This window comes from Phoenix dactylifera, unplaced genomic scaffold (genome assembly GCF_009389715.1).
Source record: "Phoenix dactylifera cultivar Barhee BC4 unplaced genomic scaffold, palm_55x_up_171113_PBpolish2nd_filt_p 000788F, whole genome shotgun sequence".
Taxonomy (NCBI): Eukaryota; Viridiplantae; Streptophyta; class Magnoliopsida; order Arecales; family Arecaceae; genus Phoenix; species Phoenix dactylifera.
The window spans coordinates 27,766-46,408 of record NW_024068157.1 but is presented as its reverse complement, the minus strand read 5'-3'; the positions used below and the strand labels follow the sequence as shown (position 1 = coordinate 46,408).

The window sequence follows — 18,643 nt, the reverse complement described above, 5'->3', positions numbered from 1 at the left end:
GCTTATAAGCGTCGGCGAGAAGGGTTGGTTAGTTTACGTTCCTGTTGCTTTTCCCGACGCTTATAAGCGTCCGCATTAAATTTTTTTTTAAAAAAATTTTTTGTAAAAGTAATTTTTAAATACTCTGTGTACATTAAATTCTTACAAAACAATAGAAACAAATACACTGAATCACATATATAACAAAATACGAGTCACAAACAAGAACTTTGATTACATTCATATTATCATATTTGATTACATTGTACTTCAAAAACATTCTAAAAACATACAAGTCAAATTCCTAAGTACACAATCTGCAATATGTATCAAGTGTCGGCATCATCATCTCTACAATATTGTCATTAAGCTTGGGGCGAGCCTAGTCAACCAAGCTCTGCTCCTTGCTCGGGCGAGTCTTGTCCACAGACCGGCGTCCTGTTAAGAGCTCAAGAAGGACAACCCCGAAGCTGTAGACATCACTCCTAGCTGTCAAGTGACCTGCTCATAGAATAAAATATGATTCAAAATGAACTCACAGCAATTAATTAGAAAAGCAAATGAATGGATGTTGCATTCCATTCTAACAATGAAGGGAAGCGGAAGAAGGCACATAGGTTTTGATAGATTCTACTTATCATGTTGCTCAAAAAAGATCTCATGATCATCATACAAGATTAATCAAAGGAATCTCCATAATTTTAAAAACATACAAGTCAAATTCCTAAGTACACAATCTACAATATGTATCAAGGGTCGGCATCATCATCTCTACGAGTAGATGAAGTATCATCAACCTACAAGAAAAAAAAATATTTTAGAAACTAAAAATACGAAAGTCATCACGCTCATACAAGAATACATTATAATTACATAAAATATTCAAATAGATTTAGTTATGTACCGGAGGAGCAAATCTCTGCAAAAAGGATGAAATATGGTCAAGCTGGTCCTGCAAAGATTGTATCTTCAACTCTTGGCTTTGCTTCAACTCCGCCATATCAGTCATATGACTCTGCCTCATCTCCTCTATCCTTGTCTCATATGACTGCTTTATCTGTGCCATCTCTGTCTTCAAACTACAAACCTCTGCAGTGCTAGTACCTTGTCTGGCATCTTGGGTATATCGGCTCACTGCAGACAGCTGAGTGGGGGTAACTCCGATACCGTAACCCCTCACGCGACCATAACGTTCTGGGCCCATCAATTCGGCATAGACCTGAGCCTCGACGCGACTGGCCGCGTCGGATGATGATGACTCCCCGATGCGCTCTGAAATAAGATTTGTAGCTCTTTCCTATATTTCTCTCAAAAAAATAAACAGTCACATTAATAATTTAAAAGAAGTAAAATTAATTAAAAAATTATGATCAAATAAAAAATGAATACATAATACATACAACTATATCTCTCGACTCGTCCCGGACAAAGCTGCCATCTCGGTGAGTGTGGGTCATCTTATAAAACTCTACCTCACCAGGCTCCCTTCCATGCTCTACTATCTACACATACGGAAAGTATATGGGCAAACTATATATCATGATACGTGCTATATGTTAGTAGAGTTTCAAATAGTTTCAAAAGAACTTACGAATTCATTTCTACGTCTCGCATAACTCTTCGAGCCTGAAGTATGAGGAACTGCTTGAGATGCTCGTGCAGCTCTACCAATATTAGAATATGTCTGCCAAAATAAAAGCACACAGTATAATATGATTCAATGTATATATTTGCAATCTATATTAATAATAAAGATAATAGAAGATATTGAAACAAAATACGTGACCTGTCCTCTTTCAGAAAACTAGTAATGAACAAGTTCCCTCCACTGCTGAGGGTATACATCAGGAGGAGTCACACGAGCAACCTCCTCCTCTGTCATACCTTCGCGCTTGAAGTCCGTCTTCGATTTTGCTTTATATTCTTTCCATTTGCGATTGAGGGACTTTAGCACCCAATCATGGCTCTTTGGAGGGAGTACAAACTTACCCTACAACAAGATTCAGAATGTTATAATAATATTAAACATCTAAAATAAAATTATGATACTAAGCAAATTAATATACAGGAGGTGTCGAATTAAAAAGAATAAATTCAATTCATTACCTGTATAAGTCTAAGAAGCTCAACCTTATACGAAGGAAGCATGTCATTCCACTTCGTATAGTTGAGTGGACACAGCTGACCCTTGCGTGCAACCGATCCTAAAAAGCTTGATAGTAGGCTTCCAGCTCTATTGATGGGCTGCCCTAATTCGTTGCATCGGATGATGATCTTCTCACCCGGAGGAAGCTTCCACACATCCTTTGCTTGAGTGGGTCCCCGTCTCGTCCTCACCGTCCCTTGTCCATCTATTAAAATTAAATAAAATATGTCTTAAAAAGTTGAAGACAAATATGAACATAACTTTAAATCGAATTACCCTGGATCCGGAGCTCATCCTCCGGGCAATCAGCAGGAGGCTCGCGCTGAGATCCTGACTCGTGCTGCTGATGTTCACATGGCTGCTGGGACTGTAGGGACTGATCAGAAGTAGATCCCACCTGAGAATGCTGGAACTCCACATCTCTAAATCGTCTCCCTCGGGGCATATTGTTACCTGGTAATGAACAAAAAAGAATCAATATTTGGTTAAATGATAAATTTATACTAAATAAAGGGCTAATAAAAGAGAAATTTAAGCATCAGTGTGACTGAAATACCTGGATATTATGTTCTATGCTGTTTCGATCAAACTCTCTTTTTCTTTGTAGAAAAATCTTAAATGCAGTTGCAAACTTGCAATGATGATCAAACCTGGATATAAGGAATCGATCTGGCCAATCTTAATCTGGTTAAATCTAGGTTGAATAGTAAACCAACAAGACAATAACTGGACCTGCACTATGATAAGCATGAACGAGTCCAGTCCAAAATGTAGAGCAGCTCAGAGAAGCCAAATCAAATCTGATCTTTGTTGCAAAGATGACCAGATTCTGGTGTGTAGCAATGAAGCAATAGTCCTATGGAGAAACCCCAGAATATATTTAAACAATCTTCAATAGTTTGTTTCTCCAAGATGGCAACTATTATCAAAATTCCAAATAGGCATAAACTAAAATAAAAGATCAATTGTAGACTTTAGGTCTAGGTTTACAGTCAGGGCATTTAACGAAACTGGAAAAGATGGTCAAGATAGTTCATGATAGTTCATGATATAACCTATTGCAGCAGTTAAGTTAACAGGATCCAAGCATCTTCAAATGAAGAAAATATCATTCCTTAAGTGGTAGCAAACAATATACCTTGTTCTTCAATCTGGAGAAGGCCCTTTTATGGCTATATTTGTCACTCAGATCTAGCTTGGCCCAGGTGCCAAGTTGACAAGATTTGGTACTCACAAAAGAGCCTAAAAAACTCAGCCCTGCCCACAAAGCATCAGTGTGACTGAAACCGAATGCCGAGTCTCCACCTTGTTCTTTAGACCATCATGAAATACCTGCCTTGTTCTATATGGAAAAAAGAATGTGCTACTATATACTTAAACAAAGAAAATAGGAGATGATGATGATAGCACAAAGACATTGTCTCTTGATGCTGGCAGCCGCCTTGGAATATAAACAAGCATTTACTGTATTGGAAACATGCGACGATAACTATAATGAAGCACCATCGACTGAGGACTGGAAGAAGGTAGAGATTACATCTTTCAAAGACTACTAAATCTTCCAAATCAGGTTAGCTAGGTGCCTAGGTCCTTTTACATGAGACTAGAATGCCTATATAAAGAGAAGAAATTTGGACATTACCTAACTCTGAAGGCAGCATCCCAGGAATCCTATGAAATAGAGGAGGGGCACCCCATTGCAATGATTCTAAACATTTAAAAGCGGACGGTTTCAGTTTGGTTCACATCTGTATACTCTAATTGCAGATAAATGTGACCATGTTTCTCCAGTTTCCTTACCAAGGGAGAAGCATGACAGAACAGATGGAAATAAACAAACACGAGGTCTCAGTAAAAGCAAACAATAGGCTTGTAGCAATATGTCCACAACTTATTAATTCATGCAGTTACCACCCAGGAAAAAAGAGAATTAAAGAAGAGTTCATTAACAAGCATGAAACTGGATCCTTAATGAAAAACAGGGTATCTTTAACAGACATTGTAAATGCTAAACATAAAAAAGATGAAGTTGACTACATAGAAACAAGTCAAATACCTATTTTGGTTTCAATGCATCTTCAGAAGATCCTAACTTTATTCTCTATAATCTCTGCAGTTGTCTTGACATGATATAACGGAAATATGAATCCATGGACTTTGACAAAATACATATTCAGGCGAATCCTCTGTGTGTGTGTGTGTAACAGGCCCCCATGCAAGCAGAAAAGTACAAGAAAAAATGTCAATTAATAAAGAAAAAAAGGAAAATAAACAATGAGCTAAAGAATCAAAAGGACAAGAGATGATTGTATATATAGACACATGCACACACGCACACATGCACACAGCTGTTAAATGTGTCAGCATATGAAAATATTGAATAAATAGCCTCCCAGTTGAGACAATCATATGCTTTCTTCGTATCAAACTTGAATGACATAGGATGATCCTCCCTATTAACATTCATGGAACATGGAACCTTCCGAATAGCGAAAATATTGAACAAGAGCATAGCTAATAAATGGCAGCAAACAATACATAAGGAAATGAGCCTTAATCTTGAACACTTTGTGCGTGTTCTGTCTTTGGTATCAATACAATATAAATATTGCACCACACTGGAGGAAGAACACCATGGATCTGTTAATAATTGATGGCATTACATGGAAAGGTCTAACAAGCATCTCATGATAACCAACAGGCAACACAAGAAGCACAGAGCAGTCAACAAGCACGGTATCATTAGAATTAATTTAGAAGAAGCAACCCAAAGTTCAGGTTAAAGATGAGCAGATTCATTCTGACACCATTAGGCATTTCAAGAGACCAAATAGCATTTCTGCTTTCATGAATACGAGTAGGCATATGAAAATAGTAGGAGTTTTGATCACCCTGAGCAACCGATTCCTCCTCAAAAGATGAAGAGAAATCATTCCCGGGATCCTCGCTCGATTCAAGGCAATTTCGGACACGAGCAACTGCCTCCCCGTGGGCTTGCCCGTTAAGAAAACTCCATAAGCAACCCAAAATTATTGGCTGAAAGCTCAGCAGTTAGAAACTAGAAATAATCCAGAAAAATCAACCAATTTGTGTTTCTTGAACCCCAAGTTGAGAAAGGGAACTTTGTGATATGAAGAGAAAAAAATGTACATGAGAAAAGAAAAATAACCTTGAGAGCAGAGAGAGCCTGTTCGATTTGATCAGCAGAGAAACCTTCGAGCGAGAGCTTGTCGTAGATGGTCCGGGGCCTCTTCCCTTTTTGAGCTCTCGAAGCGGTGTCCGTACTGGTGGCCGGTCGCCCGGCGCCGGAGACGAGAGAGGAGGATGCGGACGGTCGCTCGGCGCTGGAGAGGAGAGAGGACGAGAGGAGCTTGGCGGAGGACGTCGCTCGGCGCCGGAGAGGACAAGGGTCGGTCGGTCGCTCGTCGTCAGAGAGGAGGGAGGAGGAGCCAGAGGAGCTAGGGTTTGATCGATTGGGATGCAAAATGAGGAGGAGGGGGGCGGCCGCTGGTTTTGTTATGAATTTGACTTTTGACGACGCTTATAAGCGTCGTTTTAGGCGGAAAATACGACGACGCTAATAAGCGTCGTCTATTCCTAAGAATTGCCGACGCTAAATGAAAGCGTCGGCAAATGTATGAGCGGTGAAATTTTTCCCGACGCTTAATCCTAGCGTCGGTAAAAATGAGTCGGGAAAGACTCATTTTCCTGTAGTGCGTGTCAATGGAAAGTATTGATTAGATTTTATTCTTTCCAATTCATCATTATTGTTGCTGGAAATTGAACCCGGAGGCGACCGTCGGCCGAAAGGGAGGAGCTCCGCTGCCTGAGTGGCGGGTGGCGGCTCGTCGGCAGGCGGCGTCCTCCTGGAGACCTGCAAGAAGCCGGTGGCCGGGCTGTCCGGCGCCGGCCCTCCGATGCTTAAGTCAATGAGGGATCAATATGGGGGAAGAGAGAGAGAGAAGGCCGGAAAACCAGATCCTTCCTTTAAAGTGGAGAAATTCCCCTTTTATAGAGAGGGCCGGGTTACCTGTGATGTGACAGAGCAAATAGTTTGTCGTACAATTGGACATTAATGCTCGATCGTGTGAATCAATGCTATTACTGTAGTAGATTAGGCCGAAGCTCAAGTCGTCGTGGAGTCATGCCATCATTCATAATCATGCAGGTTTGCCGTGAGAGGCTCGATGTCCGTAGGCGATGGAAGCCATACGCTTTAATTGTTGAGTAGGCTGAGTGCTTGTAGGTGCCATACGCTTTGATTGTTGAGTGAACCAGATGTCCGCGGGACTCATACACATTAATTGTTGGCGAAGACAAAACGTAGTCTTTCGGTCGTGCTGCGGGAGGATGTAATCTCAGCGCGCAAGTCAGACGTCCTAGGGTTGGTAGGGCTATTCGGGTGTCGCCAGGCCGAAGGGGGTCTGCTCGGTCGGCCCGTGCTCGGAGGGGTTTGCTCGGTCGGCCATTGCTCGGAGGGGTCTGCTCGGTCGGCCCCTGCTCGGAGGGGTCTGCTCACCCAAGCGTGACGACATATTTTTCCCCCAATACTACCCCCCGACTTCCGAGCTCGAGCTGCTCGCAGGTTCGAGCGCGGGAAGTAGTTTCGGTTGTGTTAATGTGGATTAGGGGGATTTTGAATTATCGCGCGTTTCAAGGCACCTTTAATAGGCGGCGTCTCTTTATCCGGAAATGTTTTATCAGAGTACCTTTTCATTTTTCGAAGCGTCCTCGCGTCGTGGGCTCATGATGAGACCACACGATCCGACGAGACGCTTCTGTATTCGAAGTGTTGGTTCGAATTGAATGCAGCGCCTTAATTTTCAGGGTTGACGCATGTCATGATCTGAACGGGGAGCAGCGCTCCACTTCGCAGATCTGGGCTGTCAGAGGGGTTTATATATATATCCCTCCTGGGCCGTCTCCTCCCATTGTCTTCATCTTCTTCCCATCTCCTTCTCAGTCCGAAGCAACCGATCCTCCATTATCTCCGGCGAACCCCACAGGTGTCTTTTTCATCCGCCCGGAACCCCTTTTCCCTTCTTTTCTCTTCCTTCTTTCCTAATGGGTCTCGGTCCGAATGAAATCGGGTCCGCAATGAGTGAGTTAGAGGTTGAGATGGTTGAGGAGTGGTTCTTTCCTCGGTGAGGGTTCTGTTTGGAACCCGCTGGGTTGGGGGATCGGGTGACAAACCCCCCCGTGGGTCGGATCGGAGTGTACTTGGAGGCACTCTGGGCCGGCCTACGATTTTCCTTCCATGGGTTCGTGAACGAGTTGCTTGGGGAGTACCAACTTGTCCCGGCGCAACTTGCTCCGAACGCATGGAGGATGATCATCGGGTTCCTGTCGCTGTGCATGGCGTACGGGATCCCGTCTTCCGTGAATGTTTTTCGGCGGCTCTTCATGCTGAAGTCGAACCTGGAAGACGGAGAGTGGCTCTATATCGCCCTTGGGGCAGGCCAGCCACTCTTCCAGGGCGCTCCGTCGTCCATTCACGACTGGAAGAAGAAATTTTTCTTTTTAGGTTTCGAGCGGACGTGGGGGTTTGACCTTAGGTGGAGGCCGAGCCGACTCAGGACCGCCAACAAAATCCCTAGGCTTTCTACACGCGAGCAGGGGATCCTTGACGCCGTTCGCAACCTCGAGGACGGTATTCTTCTGAGCGGCCTCATAAGCGAGGACGCTTTAGTGAATGTAGGCCTGAGCTCGGCGCATCCTCAGGGTAAGGGTAACAGTAGGAAGCCTCTTTTTTCTCTTTTTTTTATTAACATTCTGCATTCTTATCCTGCTCGTTCTTGCAGACATCGCGAAAATGGTAACCAAAAGCGAAGCTCTATACGCTCGATTTCGGAAGAGAGCTGCCGAGCTCGGAAGAGAGCCGCTCGAACTGAAGAAGAAGGCAAAGGTCCCTGCTCCTCGAGTTGACCCCTCCGAAGCTGCTAGGAGGGGAGGTCCGAGCTCCGAGCCCGGAAGTTCGGGGGGGGGGGGGCGACTATGGCGCTCACGTGCCCGGCGCCGATCTCACAGATTCCTAGTCGGCCTCCCATCCGACCCGAGGGCTCGGCATCCGAGCCGGGCAGCAGCCAAGGGGCTGCGAGGCCGCCTTCCTCGTGTGCGACAAGGTCCGGCCTCCCTGACCCGCCGGAGAACGAGGGCCAACAAGAAAGGCGGTCCTATGTGGTGGAGTGGACGGTGTCCGAGGGCGACTCAGCCCTCGAGAATATCGAGACGGCGCGGCAACTTTTCCGCGTCGCGCTCCTTCCAGCCGACAAGGCGAAGATTCAGGCCATGAGCCTGAACCAATTTTTGGAGTCGGCCCGCCTCTCCGCTGTTCAGGTAAGTCTTTTGTTTACTGTCACTTATTCCCTACGTCTTTAGCTCTGATGCTCTAATTCTATTTTCAGCCTAATTTCTGCCTTGATCGCAGCATCTTCACGAGGTCGAGACGCTGATCTCGCTTGGGGCGGATTACAAAGAGCGGGCCCGTCGGAGTTCACGGGCTCTGGACGAGGCCGAGCGGAAGCTGGCGGAGCTCGAGCTCCACAAGAAGGAGCTCTTGCTCAGAGTGGGCGCCACTGAAGACGAAGTCAAGCTCCTATCGATGGCGCTCGAGGAGGAGAAGGCCGCTCATACTCTGGCTAGATCAGAGTTGCGGGCCGCCGAGGCTCGCCTGGCCGAGGCGCAATCTCTGCTCGCCGTCCGCGAGCAGAGAGCAAAGGAAGCGGAGCAGAAGGCCGAGCGGCTCGAAGCTCAGGAAAAAGAGGCCCAAGAACGGGCTCAGAATGCCGTCCGGCTCTTCCGAGAATCGGAAGAGTTTCAAGAGCTGCTCGAGGAGGAAGCCGTGAACGGCCTTATTCAAGGGTTCAACGACTTCTGCAATCAACTGCGCCAGCTCTGCCCCGATTTTGATCTCAATCTACTTCAGCCCGGAGCTGGAGTCGAGGGCCTCGGGGCGAAGTCGGACGAGACGACCGGAGAGGCAGCTCCGGAGGCCTCCGCGGAAGAGGCTGCTCGGGGAGCTACTCCCGAGGTCGCGCCCGAGGGCACTGAAGGCGGCGAGGTCGGGGCCACTGCCGAAGGAGGTCCGACGGCTGAGGCGATCGAGGTCATTGAAGTCGAGCCCGGAGAAATCTCTGCTGAAGATGCTACGGCTCCCGCCTCTTAAGGCTTCTAGTACCTTTCCCTTTTTGTAACGAGAGGTCGGCCCTTGTCTACCGCACGGCCGAGCCTTAATTTTGTACTTGGCCTCCGGGCTTTTGAATGGAAATATTCCTTTTCAACTTTCGTTTTTTCAACTTTCATTTTTTCAATTCCTTTATAGTTCATTTTTTAGCTAACGTTTCTCCAAGGCTTTGCTGCTCGGGTTTCCGAGCTGCTAAGGCGCTTTAGACCGAAAAAGCGCTCGAGCTTTCCAAGCTCCTAAGCTTGAGTCGCAGTTTCGTGGTCGTAGAGCTCGGGGCCCCAGCTGCGGGGCAACGTGCTCTAATCATCTTATTAGGTAACTAGCTTGTAGCCCAAATCGTTGAACCCCCCGAGCTCGGGATTAAATTTCGCCGAGCAGCCGAAAAACCGAACTAGGGTTCGTGCGGGCGTGTTCGACCAGATTTCAGCTCGTAATCAGCTCGGCGGAGGATCCCGATATTGGCCGGGATTTTCATTTAATTATCCAACATAAAAATGAATGGAACGTGCGTATTGAACAAGACATAGGCGCCAATCAGAGCGTACCTTCTCGGAGCTATATGCCCTGTGCTGCGAATTGTTCTTAGTGGTACCTCAGCTTGTCGTAGAGGTCGACCCCAAGCTTAATCCGAAGCATGGGGTCGTAGCCCTTTGAGCTCGTACACGAAGCTGTCGCAGGCTTCAAGGCGCCCAGATCTTGATCTAGGTATCTGACATCGGAACCAAGCCTCGATAGTCGATGGGGATCGAGCCGAGCTCGGTGGTTGATGGAGATCGAGTCGAGCTCGATAGATGGAGATCGAGTCGAGCTCGATAGATGGAGATCGAGCCGAGCTCGATAGCTGATAGAGATCGATGGCTGCGTCTCGAATTTCTGGATGATCACGAACATTTTCGTCGACCACGAACGTATACTGCCGACCACGATCACGAACATGTATTGTCGACCACGAACATGTATCCGGGGGCCACGAAGGTACTCCCCTATCATCCCGAGGTCGAGGGAGCTCGAGCTCACTAACGTATTGGGGCATCCCGACCGTAGTCGAGGAGGCACCACGGAGGGCCGCGAAGGCACTACCCCGTCTTTCCGAGGTGCCGAGGGGTCTGGAAACGCACTGTCGGCGCTCGGGGCATCCCGGCCTTAGCCGAGGTATTTGGAGATCGAGACCGAGCTCGATGGTCGATGGAGATCGAGCCAAGCTCGACAGATGGAGATCGAGCCGAGCTCGATGGTCGATGGAGATCGGGCCGAGCTCGATAGATGGAGATCGGGCCGAGCTTGATAGATGGAGATCGGGCCGAGCTCGATAGATGGAGATCGAGCCGATCTCCATCGACCATCGAGCTCGGCTCGATCTCCATCTGTCGAGCTCGATAGTTGGGGGAGATCGAGCCGAGCTCGATGGTCGGTGGAGATCGAGCCGAGCTCGATAGATGGTGATCGAGCCGGGCTCGATATCGGCGTTCCAAATTTTTCGCTAAGGCGCCCGGCTTCGCTCGGTTCTGGTTGTATCCGAGCAGGGTCGTATATACAAGCTGGGCCGGGTCGTCTGGGAGTCAAAGCATTTAGATATCAGGAGAAATTCAGTACAATTAAGCAATTGCGAATAAGTCATTGCAGGAAGGTGAGATTTATGATTGAAATGGAGGACCCTTCGGGATTCTATTGGTAGTACATCCGAAGGTTTTCGGAACTCCAGCTTCGTGGAATGGAGGTCCCGTCAAGAGATTCCAGCTTGTACGCCCCGAGCCGCTGGACGCGTGCGACCCGGTAGGGTCCCTCCCAGTTCGGAGCCAGCTTTCCTTGCTCGGTTGGTCGGGAGGCCTCTGCCCTTCTGAGAACGAGGTCCTCCACTTTGAAGGATTTGTTTGACTTTGGCGTTGTAGTATTGCGCTGTCTTTTGCTGGTACCTTACCATGCGAACTCGGGCGGCTTCCCTCATCTCCTCGATCAGGTCCAGGTTATTTCTAAGCTGTGAGGAGCTGGAGCTGGCGTCAAAATGCTCCACCCTTGGAGAAGGAAGTCCAATCTCCGGTGGGATGACGGCTTCTATCCCATACGTCAAATTGAAAGGAGTTTCGCCGGTGTGTACACGGAACGTGGTGCGATAAGCCCACAGGATGTTGTACAGGTCTTCGATCCACTGTCCCTTGGACTGGTCAAGCCTGGCCTTGAGCCTCTGCAAAATAGTACGATTCGTTATCTCGATTTCTCCGTTCGTTTGAGGATGCGCGACCGAGGTGAAGCGGTGGTCGATGCCAAGCTCGGAGCAGAACTCTCTGAAACGAACGTTGTCGAACTGGCGACCGTTGTCTGATATGAGGATGCGGGAGAGTCCGAATCTACAAATTATTGACTTCCAGACGAAGTCTCGCATCTTCTGCTCGGTGATCCAGGCAACTGGCTCGGCTTGCACCCATTTAGTGAAATAGTCGATGGAGATGACTAGAAATTTTTTTTGCCCGGTTGCCAGAGGGAATGGTCCCAAGATGTCAATTCCCCATTGGGCGAATGACCAAGGGGAGTTGATCGAGGTCAACAGGGCCGAGGGCCGGCGTTGGACATTGGCATTTCTCTGGCATCGGTCGTATCTTCGGACGAAGTCCACGGTGTCCTTCTGGAGTGTCGGCCAGTAGTATCCTTGGCGCAAAATCTTGTGCGCTAATGCTCGTCCCCCCAGATGATTTTCACAAATTCCCTCGTGGACTTCGCGCATTGCATAATCCGCCTCTGTCGGACGGAGGCACCTGAGGAGGGAAGAAGTAAAGGATCTCCGATAAAGCTTGCCTTCGTATAATATGTACCGAGCAGCTAAACGCTTGACTCGACGAGCCTCGCGTTCATCACTGGGGAGGACCTCATCCTGCAAGTAGCTAATGTGCTCGTCCATCCAGCTCGGCTCAATTTCAATGCAAAGGGCCAGCTCGAGCTCCGTGCTAGGTTTTTGGAGGTACTCCAGCGCTGCTGCTTTGGGAAGCTTGCTCATGCGAGAGGACGCCAACTTTGATAGTTGATCTGCTCTGAGGTTCTCCGTCCTGGCGATGTGTTGGATATGGAAGGAGCTCAGAGTCGAAGTGAGATCCCGCACTTTCTAAAGATACTCCTGCATCGTGGGCTCTCTGGCCTCAAAATCATCCGAGATTTGGTTCACGACCAGCTGGGAGTCGCTGAAGACCCTCAGGTCCCTCACTCCTAGCTCCCTGGCCAACTTGAGCCCGGCGATGAGTGCTTCATACTCCGCCGTATTGTTAGAGGCGGGGAACTCGAAGCGCAGGGCCTGCTCGGCGACCACTCCATCTGGACTGGTGAGGATGAGGCCCGCTCCGCTACCCCCGAGTTCGAAGAACCATCAACATGCAAAGTCCATGCCGAGCTCGGGGTTTGCTCCATTGGCGCTGGCTCGGGCTCGGGCTCGTCCGGCACAGTGCACTCGACTATAAAGTCAGCGAGCGCCTGCGCCTTGATGGCCGGCCTGGGTCAGTACTCGAGGTCGAACTTTCCGAGCTTGACGGCCCACTTTGTGATTCGACCAGCACGATTTGATCACTGCAGGATCTGCTTTACCGGTTGGTCGGTCAGCACGGCCACCGTGTGAGCTTGAAAATAGGGCCGAAGCCTCCGAGCTGAGACGACCAGGGCAAAGACGGTCTTTTCTAGCTTGGAGTATCGGGTCTCGGCATCCCTCAAGATCCGGCTTGTGTAATATACCGGCTTTTGGAGCTTGCTCTCCTCCCGAATTAAGACCGAGCTCACTGCTACAGGAGAAACGGCTAAGTATAGGTAGAGGAGCTCGCCCTGCTGAGGCTTTGTGAGCAGCGGAGGAGAGGCGAGAAGACACTTGAGCTCCTCAAAGGCTTGCTGACATTCGGCCGACCATAAAAAGTTCTTTGGCTTCTTGAGAGCCGCAAAGAATGGAAGGCAGCGCTCGGCCGATCGGGAGACGAATCTCCCGAGAGCTGCGACTCGGCCTGTAAGCCGTTGCACTTCTTTGACTATCCTCGGGGGCGTTATCTCTTGGAGCGCTCGAATCTTCTCGGAATTGGCCTCAATTCTCCGCTGTGTAATTACGAAGCCAAGGAACTTGCCCGAGGTGACTCCGAACGCACATTTGGCTGGATTGAGCTTCATTCGGTACCTTCGAAGTGTAGAGAATGCTTCACTGAGGTCGGTCACATGATCTTGCACCATTTGGCTTTTCACCAACATGTCGTCAACATAGACCTCCATGTTTCGGCCTATTTGGTCTTTGAAGATCCGGCTGACCAGCCTTTGGTAAGTTGCTCCAGCATTCTTTAAGCCGAAGGGCATCACCTTGTAGCAATAGGTACCCACGTCGGTGATGAAGGCCGTCTTTTTCTCAGCTTCTGGCGCCATCCGGATCTGGTTGTATCCGGAGAAGGCGTCCATAAATGTCAACAGCTCGTGTCCCGAGGTGGAGTCCACGAGCTGATCGATGCTAGGGAGTGGAAAGCTGTCCTTTGGGCAGGCCTTGTTCAGGTCGGTGTAGTCCACGCACATGCGCCATTTTCCGCTAGCCTTTTTGACGAGGACCACATTGGCAAGCCACTCTAGATAGGATATCTCCCGAATGAAGCCGGCCTTGAGGAGTTTATCGACTTCCTTAGCTACTGCTCGTTGTCGCTCTGGGGCGGCATTTCGCTTCTTTTGCCGCACGGGTTTGCAGGGCTTCACTTGGAGTCGGTGGACCGCGACCTCCGGATCTATCCCTGGCATATCTGCGGGCGACCAGGCGAAGACGTCCATGTTGTTCTGCAGGAAGCTGATGAGGCGATCTCTCTTACGAGCATCAAGGCCGGAGCCGACCTGCACGGTTAGCTTGGAAAAATTTTCTCGCAAAGGAATTTGAATGAGTAGCTCATCGGGCTCTACCCGATTCTTCTGAGGGCCGACCCGTGCCTCTAAGGTCTCGGCCGAGAGCTTGTCGTCTGTTGTCGAAACCGACACCTTGGCCGGTTGCTACGCCTCATGGGTCGCCATGTAGCATCGTCTTGCTACCGCCTGGTCCCCACGGACTTCGCCGACTCCTTGGCTGGTGGAGAATCGCATAAGCAGGTGGCGGGTTAAGACCACGGCTCGAAGAGCGTTGAGCCCTGGTCGTCCGAGAATGGCATTATAAGCCGAGGGCAGGCGCACCACGAGGAAACCCATCCTCACGGTACTTTCTCGGGGGGCGAGCCCGACCATGACCAGAAGATCGACCTCGCCCTCCACTGGGACTGAGTCTCCAGTGAATCTGACCAGCGGGGCGTTCATCCTCCGCAATTGCTTTTCTTCCATCTCCATTCTAGAATAGGCGTCGAAGTACAAAACATTCGCCGAGCTCCCATTATCAATTAAGATACGTTTTACATAAAATCTGTTCACAACCATAGAGACGACCACAGTGTCGTCATGGAGAGTTTCAACTCCCTCCAAGTCCTCATCCGAGAATGAGATGGTTTTCGAGGCGCGCAGGCGCTTCGGGACGGTTCCTTCCTCTGGAGCTCCTCCGACCGAGGCCCCGCCTCGGATGGTATTGATGGTGCCGGCGATAGGCCTGTTGGCATTTGGATCTTCGGGCTGTGCGGTATTCTCCACTGGCCTTCTCTCTTCGCGCCGGTTTCGTACGAATCGGTCGAGCACTCCTCGATGGATCAGTGCCTCGATCTCGTCTCGGAGCTGAAAGCAGTTCTCCGTATCATGGCCGTGGTCCCGGTGGAAACGACAGTACTTTCGGGGGTTACGCCAGGCTCCGGGATCTCATCTCGGGGGCAGAGGCCGGAAATAGTTCCGGCCCTCGATCTCCATGAGAATCTCGGTCCGAGGAGCAGTAAGGGAAGTGTAATTTTTGTACCTCCCGTTGGGTATGCGAGACCGTGGTGAAGACCTCGGACGAGGCGGGGACCTTTGCCGAGGTGGTCCCCGCAATCGGGGTGGACTCTTCAGACGAGGCGGGTTCTTGGCTCGGCGCGGGGATGGGCTTCTGGGGTGGCCACGCTCCTCGCAACGCCTTTTCTGCTTCTTGGAGGTCTGCTCAACCCCGCTCCGTCTAGAGGCAACGGCTTTCTCGGCTTTCGCATACTTCCGCGCCCGAACCAGCATCTCAGTGAGGTCAGCAGGAAAATTCTTCTCGATGGAGAAGAGTAATCTATAAGATCGGGCCCCAGTCTTCAGTGCTGACATGGCAATTGACTGGTCAAGCTCTCGGACTTCTCATGTTGCGGCGGTGAAACGGTCCAAATATTCCCTGAGGGACTCTCCCTCCTTTCGTTTTATATCGAGGAGGGAGTCCGAGGTCCGCCGCTGGGGTCGGCTGGCAGCAAAATTGCTGGCGAATTGCCTGCCGAGCTGTTCGAAAGAGGAGACGGTGCTAGGCTTCAGCCCGGTAAACCAAAGCCGGGCTGCTCCTCGGAGTGTTGCTGGAAAGGCCTTACAAAGCATGGCCTCCGAGGCTCCCTGTAGGGCCATTAAGGCCCGATAGCTTTCCAGGTGGTCAAGGGGATCGGTTCTACCGTTGTAAGGCTCCACCTGGGGTATCTTAAATCTTGGCGGGATCGGCTCATCTTCGATTTGTTGGGAGAAGGGGGACCTCGCGGTGAACTCGAAGTCACCATCGCGTCCCGACCTCCTGCCGTGGAGCGCCTCAATTTGGCGCTCCAGCTTCTCGACCTTCTTATCGAGCTCGTCGCTCTGAGGGATCGCCGCGGCGGTCCGCTCCGGCGCAGGTTGCCCTGGGACTGACTCGGCTTCTGACGGTTGTGGCCAGTCACCAGGCCCCTCACCGGGTGTTCCCTCCAGGGGGAGGCCTGAGCATGGGGATCTTGGCCTTGGAGGGGCAGTCCGCTTACAAGAGGCACCGGCTGAACTGGTGCCGGAGGGAATGGTGCCGTTGGAATGCCCCTAGGTTACAGGCCTTAGACAGCAGCGGCCAAGGCCTGGACCTGCTGCACCAGGGCATCAAACTGCTCCGGCCGAACTTGGGGAGTCGAATCGGCCGGAGGTGGCGAGTTCTGGACAGAGTGTCCGGGGCTAGGTGAAGGACGTCGAGAGGCATTAGAAGCTTCCTTGCTTCTCAGCTTCATGGTCGCGACTCGGGCCCTTCCTCTAGCGCCAACTGTTGCTGGAAATTGGACCCGGGGGCGACCGTCGGCCGAAAGGGAGGAGCTCCGCTGCCGGAGTGGCGGTTGGCGGCTCGTCGGCGGGCGGCGTCCTCCTGGAGACCTGCAAGAAGCCGGTGGCCGGGCTGTCCGGCGCCGGCCCTCCGATGCTTAAGTCAGTAAGAGGTCAATATGGGGGAAGAGAGAGAGAGAGAGAAGGCCGGAATACCAGATCCTTCCTTTAAAGTGGAGAAATTCTCCTTTTATAGAGAGGGCCGGGTTACCTGTGATGTGACAGAGCAAATGGTTTGTCGTACAATTGGACATTAATGCTCGATCGTGTGAATCAATGCTATTACTGTAGGAGATTAGGCCGAAGCTCAAGTCGTTGTGGAGTCATGCCATCATTCGTAGTCATGCGGGTTTGCCGTGAGAGGCTCGATGTCCGTAGACGATGGAGGCCATACGCTTTAATTGTTGAGTCGGCTGAGGGCCTGCATGTGCCATGCGCTTTGATTGTTGAGTGAACCGGATGTCCGCGGGACTCATACACATTAATTGTTGGCGAAGACAAAACATAGTCTTTCGGTCGTGCTGCGGGAGGATGTAACCTCAGCGCGCAGGTCAGACGTCCTAGGGTTGGTAGGGCTATCCGGGTGTCGCTAGGCCGAAGGGGGTCTGCTCGGTCGGCCCGTGCTCGGAGGGGTCTGCTCGATCGGCCCCTGCCCGGAGGTGTCTGCTCACCCAAGCATGGCGACATATTTTTCCCCCAACAATTATTATTATTTTTTGGTAAACGGCCTTTCCATATAAAAAATATATCATATTTGCACCCCTCCAATTTTACCCACGGACCTACCAAAAGTTTTGAAGCAAGCACCATAACCACCGATTCTTGTCAATGCACCGTCAACTTGGCCAAGGATCGTCTACTCCATTTGGACATGGCACTGCAGCTGACCTCTTGCACCACCCACATTCGCTGCCGCCACCTCGATCGGGAGACGCCTCCGTTCGTCGCTATTGTCGGTGCCAGGACACGAGCATTTTGTTGACCAAAAATGGCTAGTCGGAAGATATTATTTAGATTTCTTGATCATATATAAGTATTCAAGATCTATCAAGCAAATAACCGTTGTGAGACTAAATACACGCCCGCACGGGTCCTCACATACTCCCCCCATTCAACACCCAATGGATCCGTGCTACAGTGTCCCCTAGTCAACATAGGTTATAGACCGGGTCCACTCTGATACCATTTATGATAAATTTAGGTCAAGCTTCAGGGTCGAGGCTGGCTGAAGAGAGCAATCGCTTGATTGTGTTGTTCTTAAACATCTTCAATGATCTCGAGAATCCGTTCCTCAACTACATGGCAAGCAATTCGGACAAGCCTACTGAACTTCTCAATGGCTAAAATAGGTTCTAAAGCACATTGTAAGGACGAAATACCCTTGTTAATAAACTTACCTTTGGCCCCTAGTTAATTTATAAAAGTTTAATTATTGTAATAAGATGAAAGGAGACGTATTTTGCTACAGAGAGCACAGCTTGAAGTTTTTATTCATGTAGCGTTGAAATAAATCCTTATATTTTATATGGCTAGTTTGGTTTACAACTTTAAATAACTCTAGCATAGTATATCGAAAGGATTTGTCTTTCAAGCTAGAGCTTGTTCTCTTGCTGATATCTGTTGGTTGAGACACTTTTTAGTCAGTTAATAAGAAAAAAGTATCATCTTTTTACCAAGATCAATTTCATCTGCAGTATACAAAGCCTGCGTGTTCTCTTTTAACCTTTGCGCATTCAACAAGAGAATCAAATGGAGTCAATAAATGATTGATAAACTTTTTCAGTATGTTTAACCTATAGTTTCACGTTATAGAAATATGAGAACAGAGTTTAAGCAAAATATTCTCTCCAATGATCTGCTCATCCTCTCAATAAATTCATTAACTCAGAGGGTTATTAAGATCTTTTCTTCTTTTTCTTAGGTGCATCCACTTTATTAGAACTTCTATTATATTGCAGTAGCAGTTGTTATATATAATCAGTTGCAATAGTCCCTGTAGCTGTTGATCGGTGCAAAGCCGACTTCTCGATTTTGGTGGTGTATCAATTGGATAGGAGGAATAAGTTTTTGAAGCAACGGATAGTTTCTAGAGAGAGAAACTCTGGGGAAAGGAAACCCTGGAGAGAGGAATCTTCTCGGAGGTGGTCTAACGGTCATCTTCC

General features: G+C 49.4%; 1 protein-coding gene across 1 annotated transcript; it reads left to right on the top strand.

The window, feature by feature from the left end:
* The first annotated feature begins 8,119 nt into the window (after positions 1-8,119).
* On the top strand, positions 8,120-9,290 carry LOC120107188 (stress response protein NST1-like). Its single transcript, XM_039120358.1, has 2 exons — positions 8,120-8,461; positions 8,553-9,290. The coding sequence occupies exons 1-2, from the start codon at positions 8,120-8,122 to the stop codon at positions 9,288-9,290; spliced, it is 1,080 nt and encodes a 359-aa protein (XP_038976286.1).
* The last annotated feature ends 9,353 nt before the right edge of the window (positions 9,291-18,643 follow it).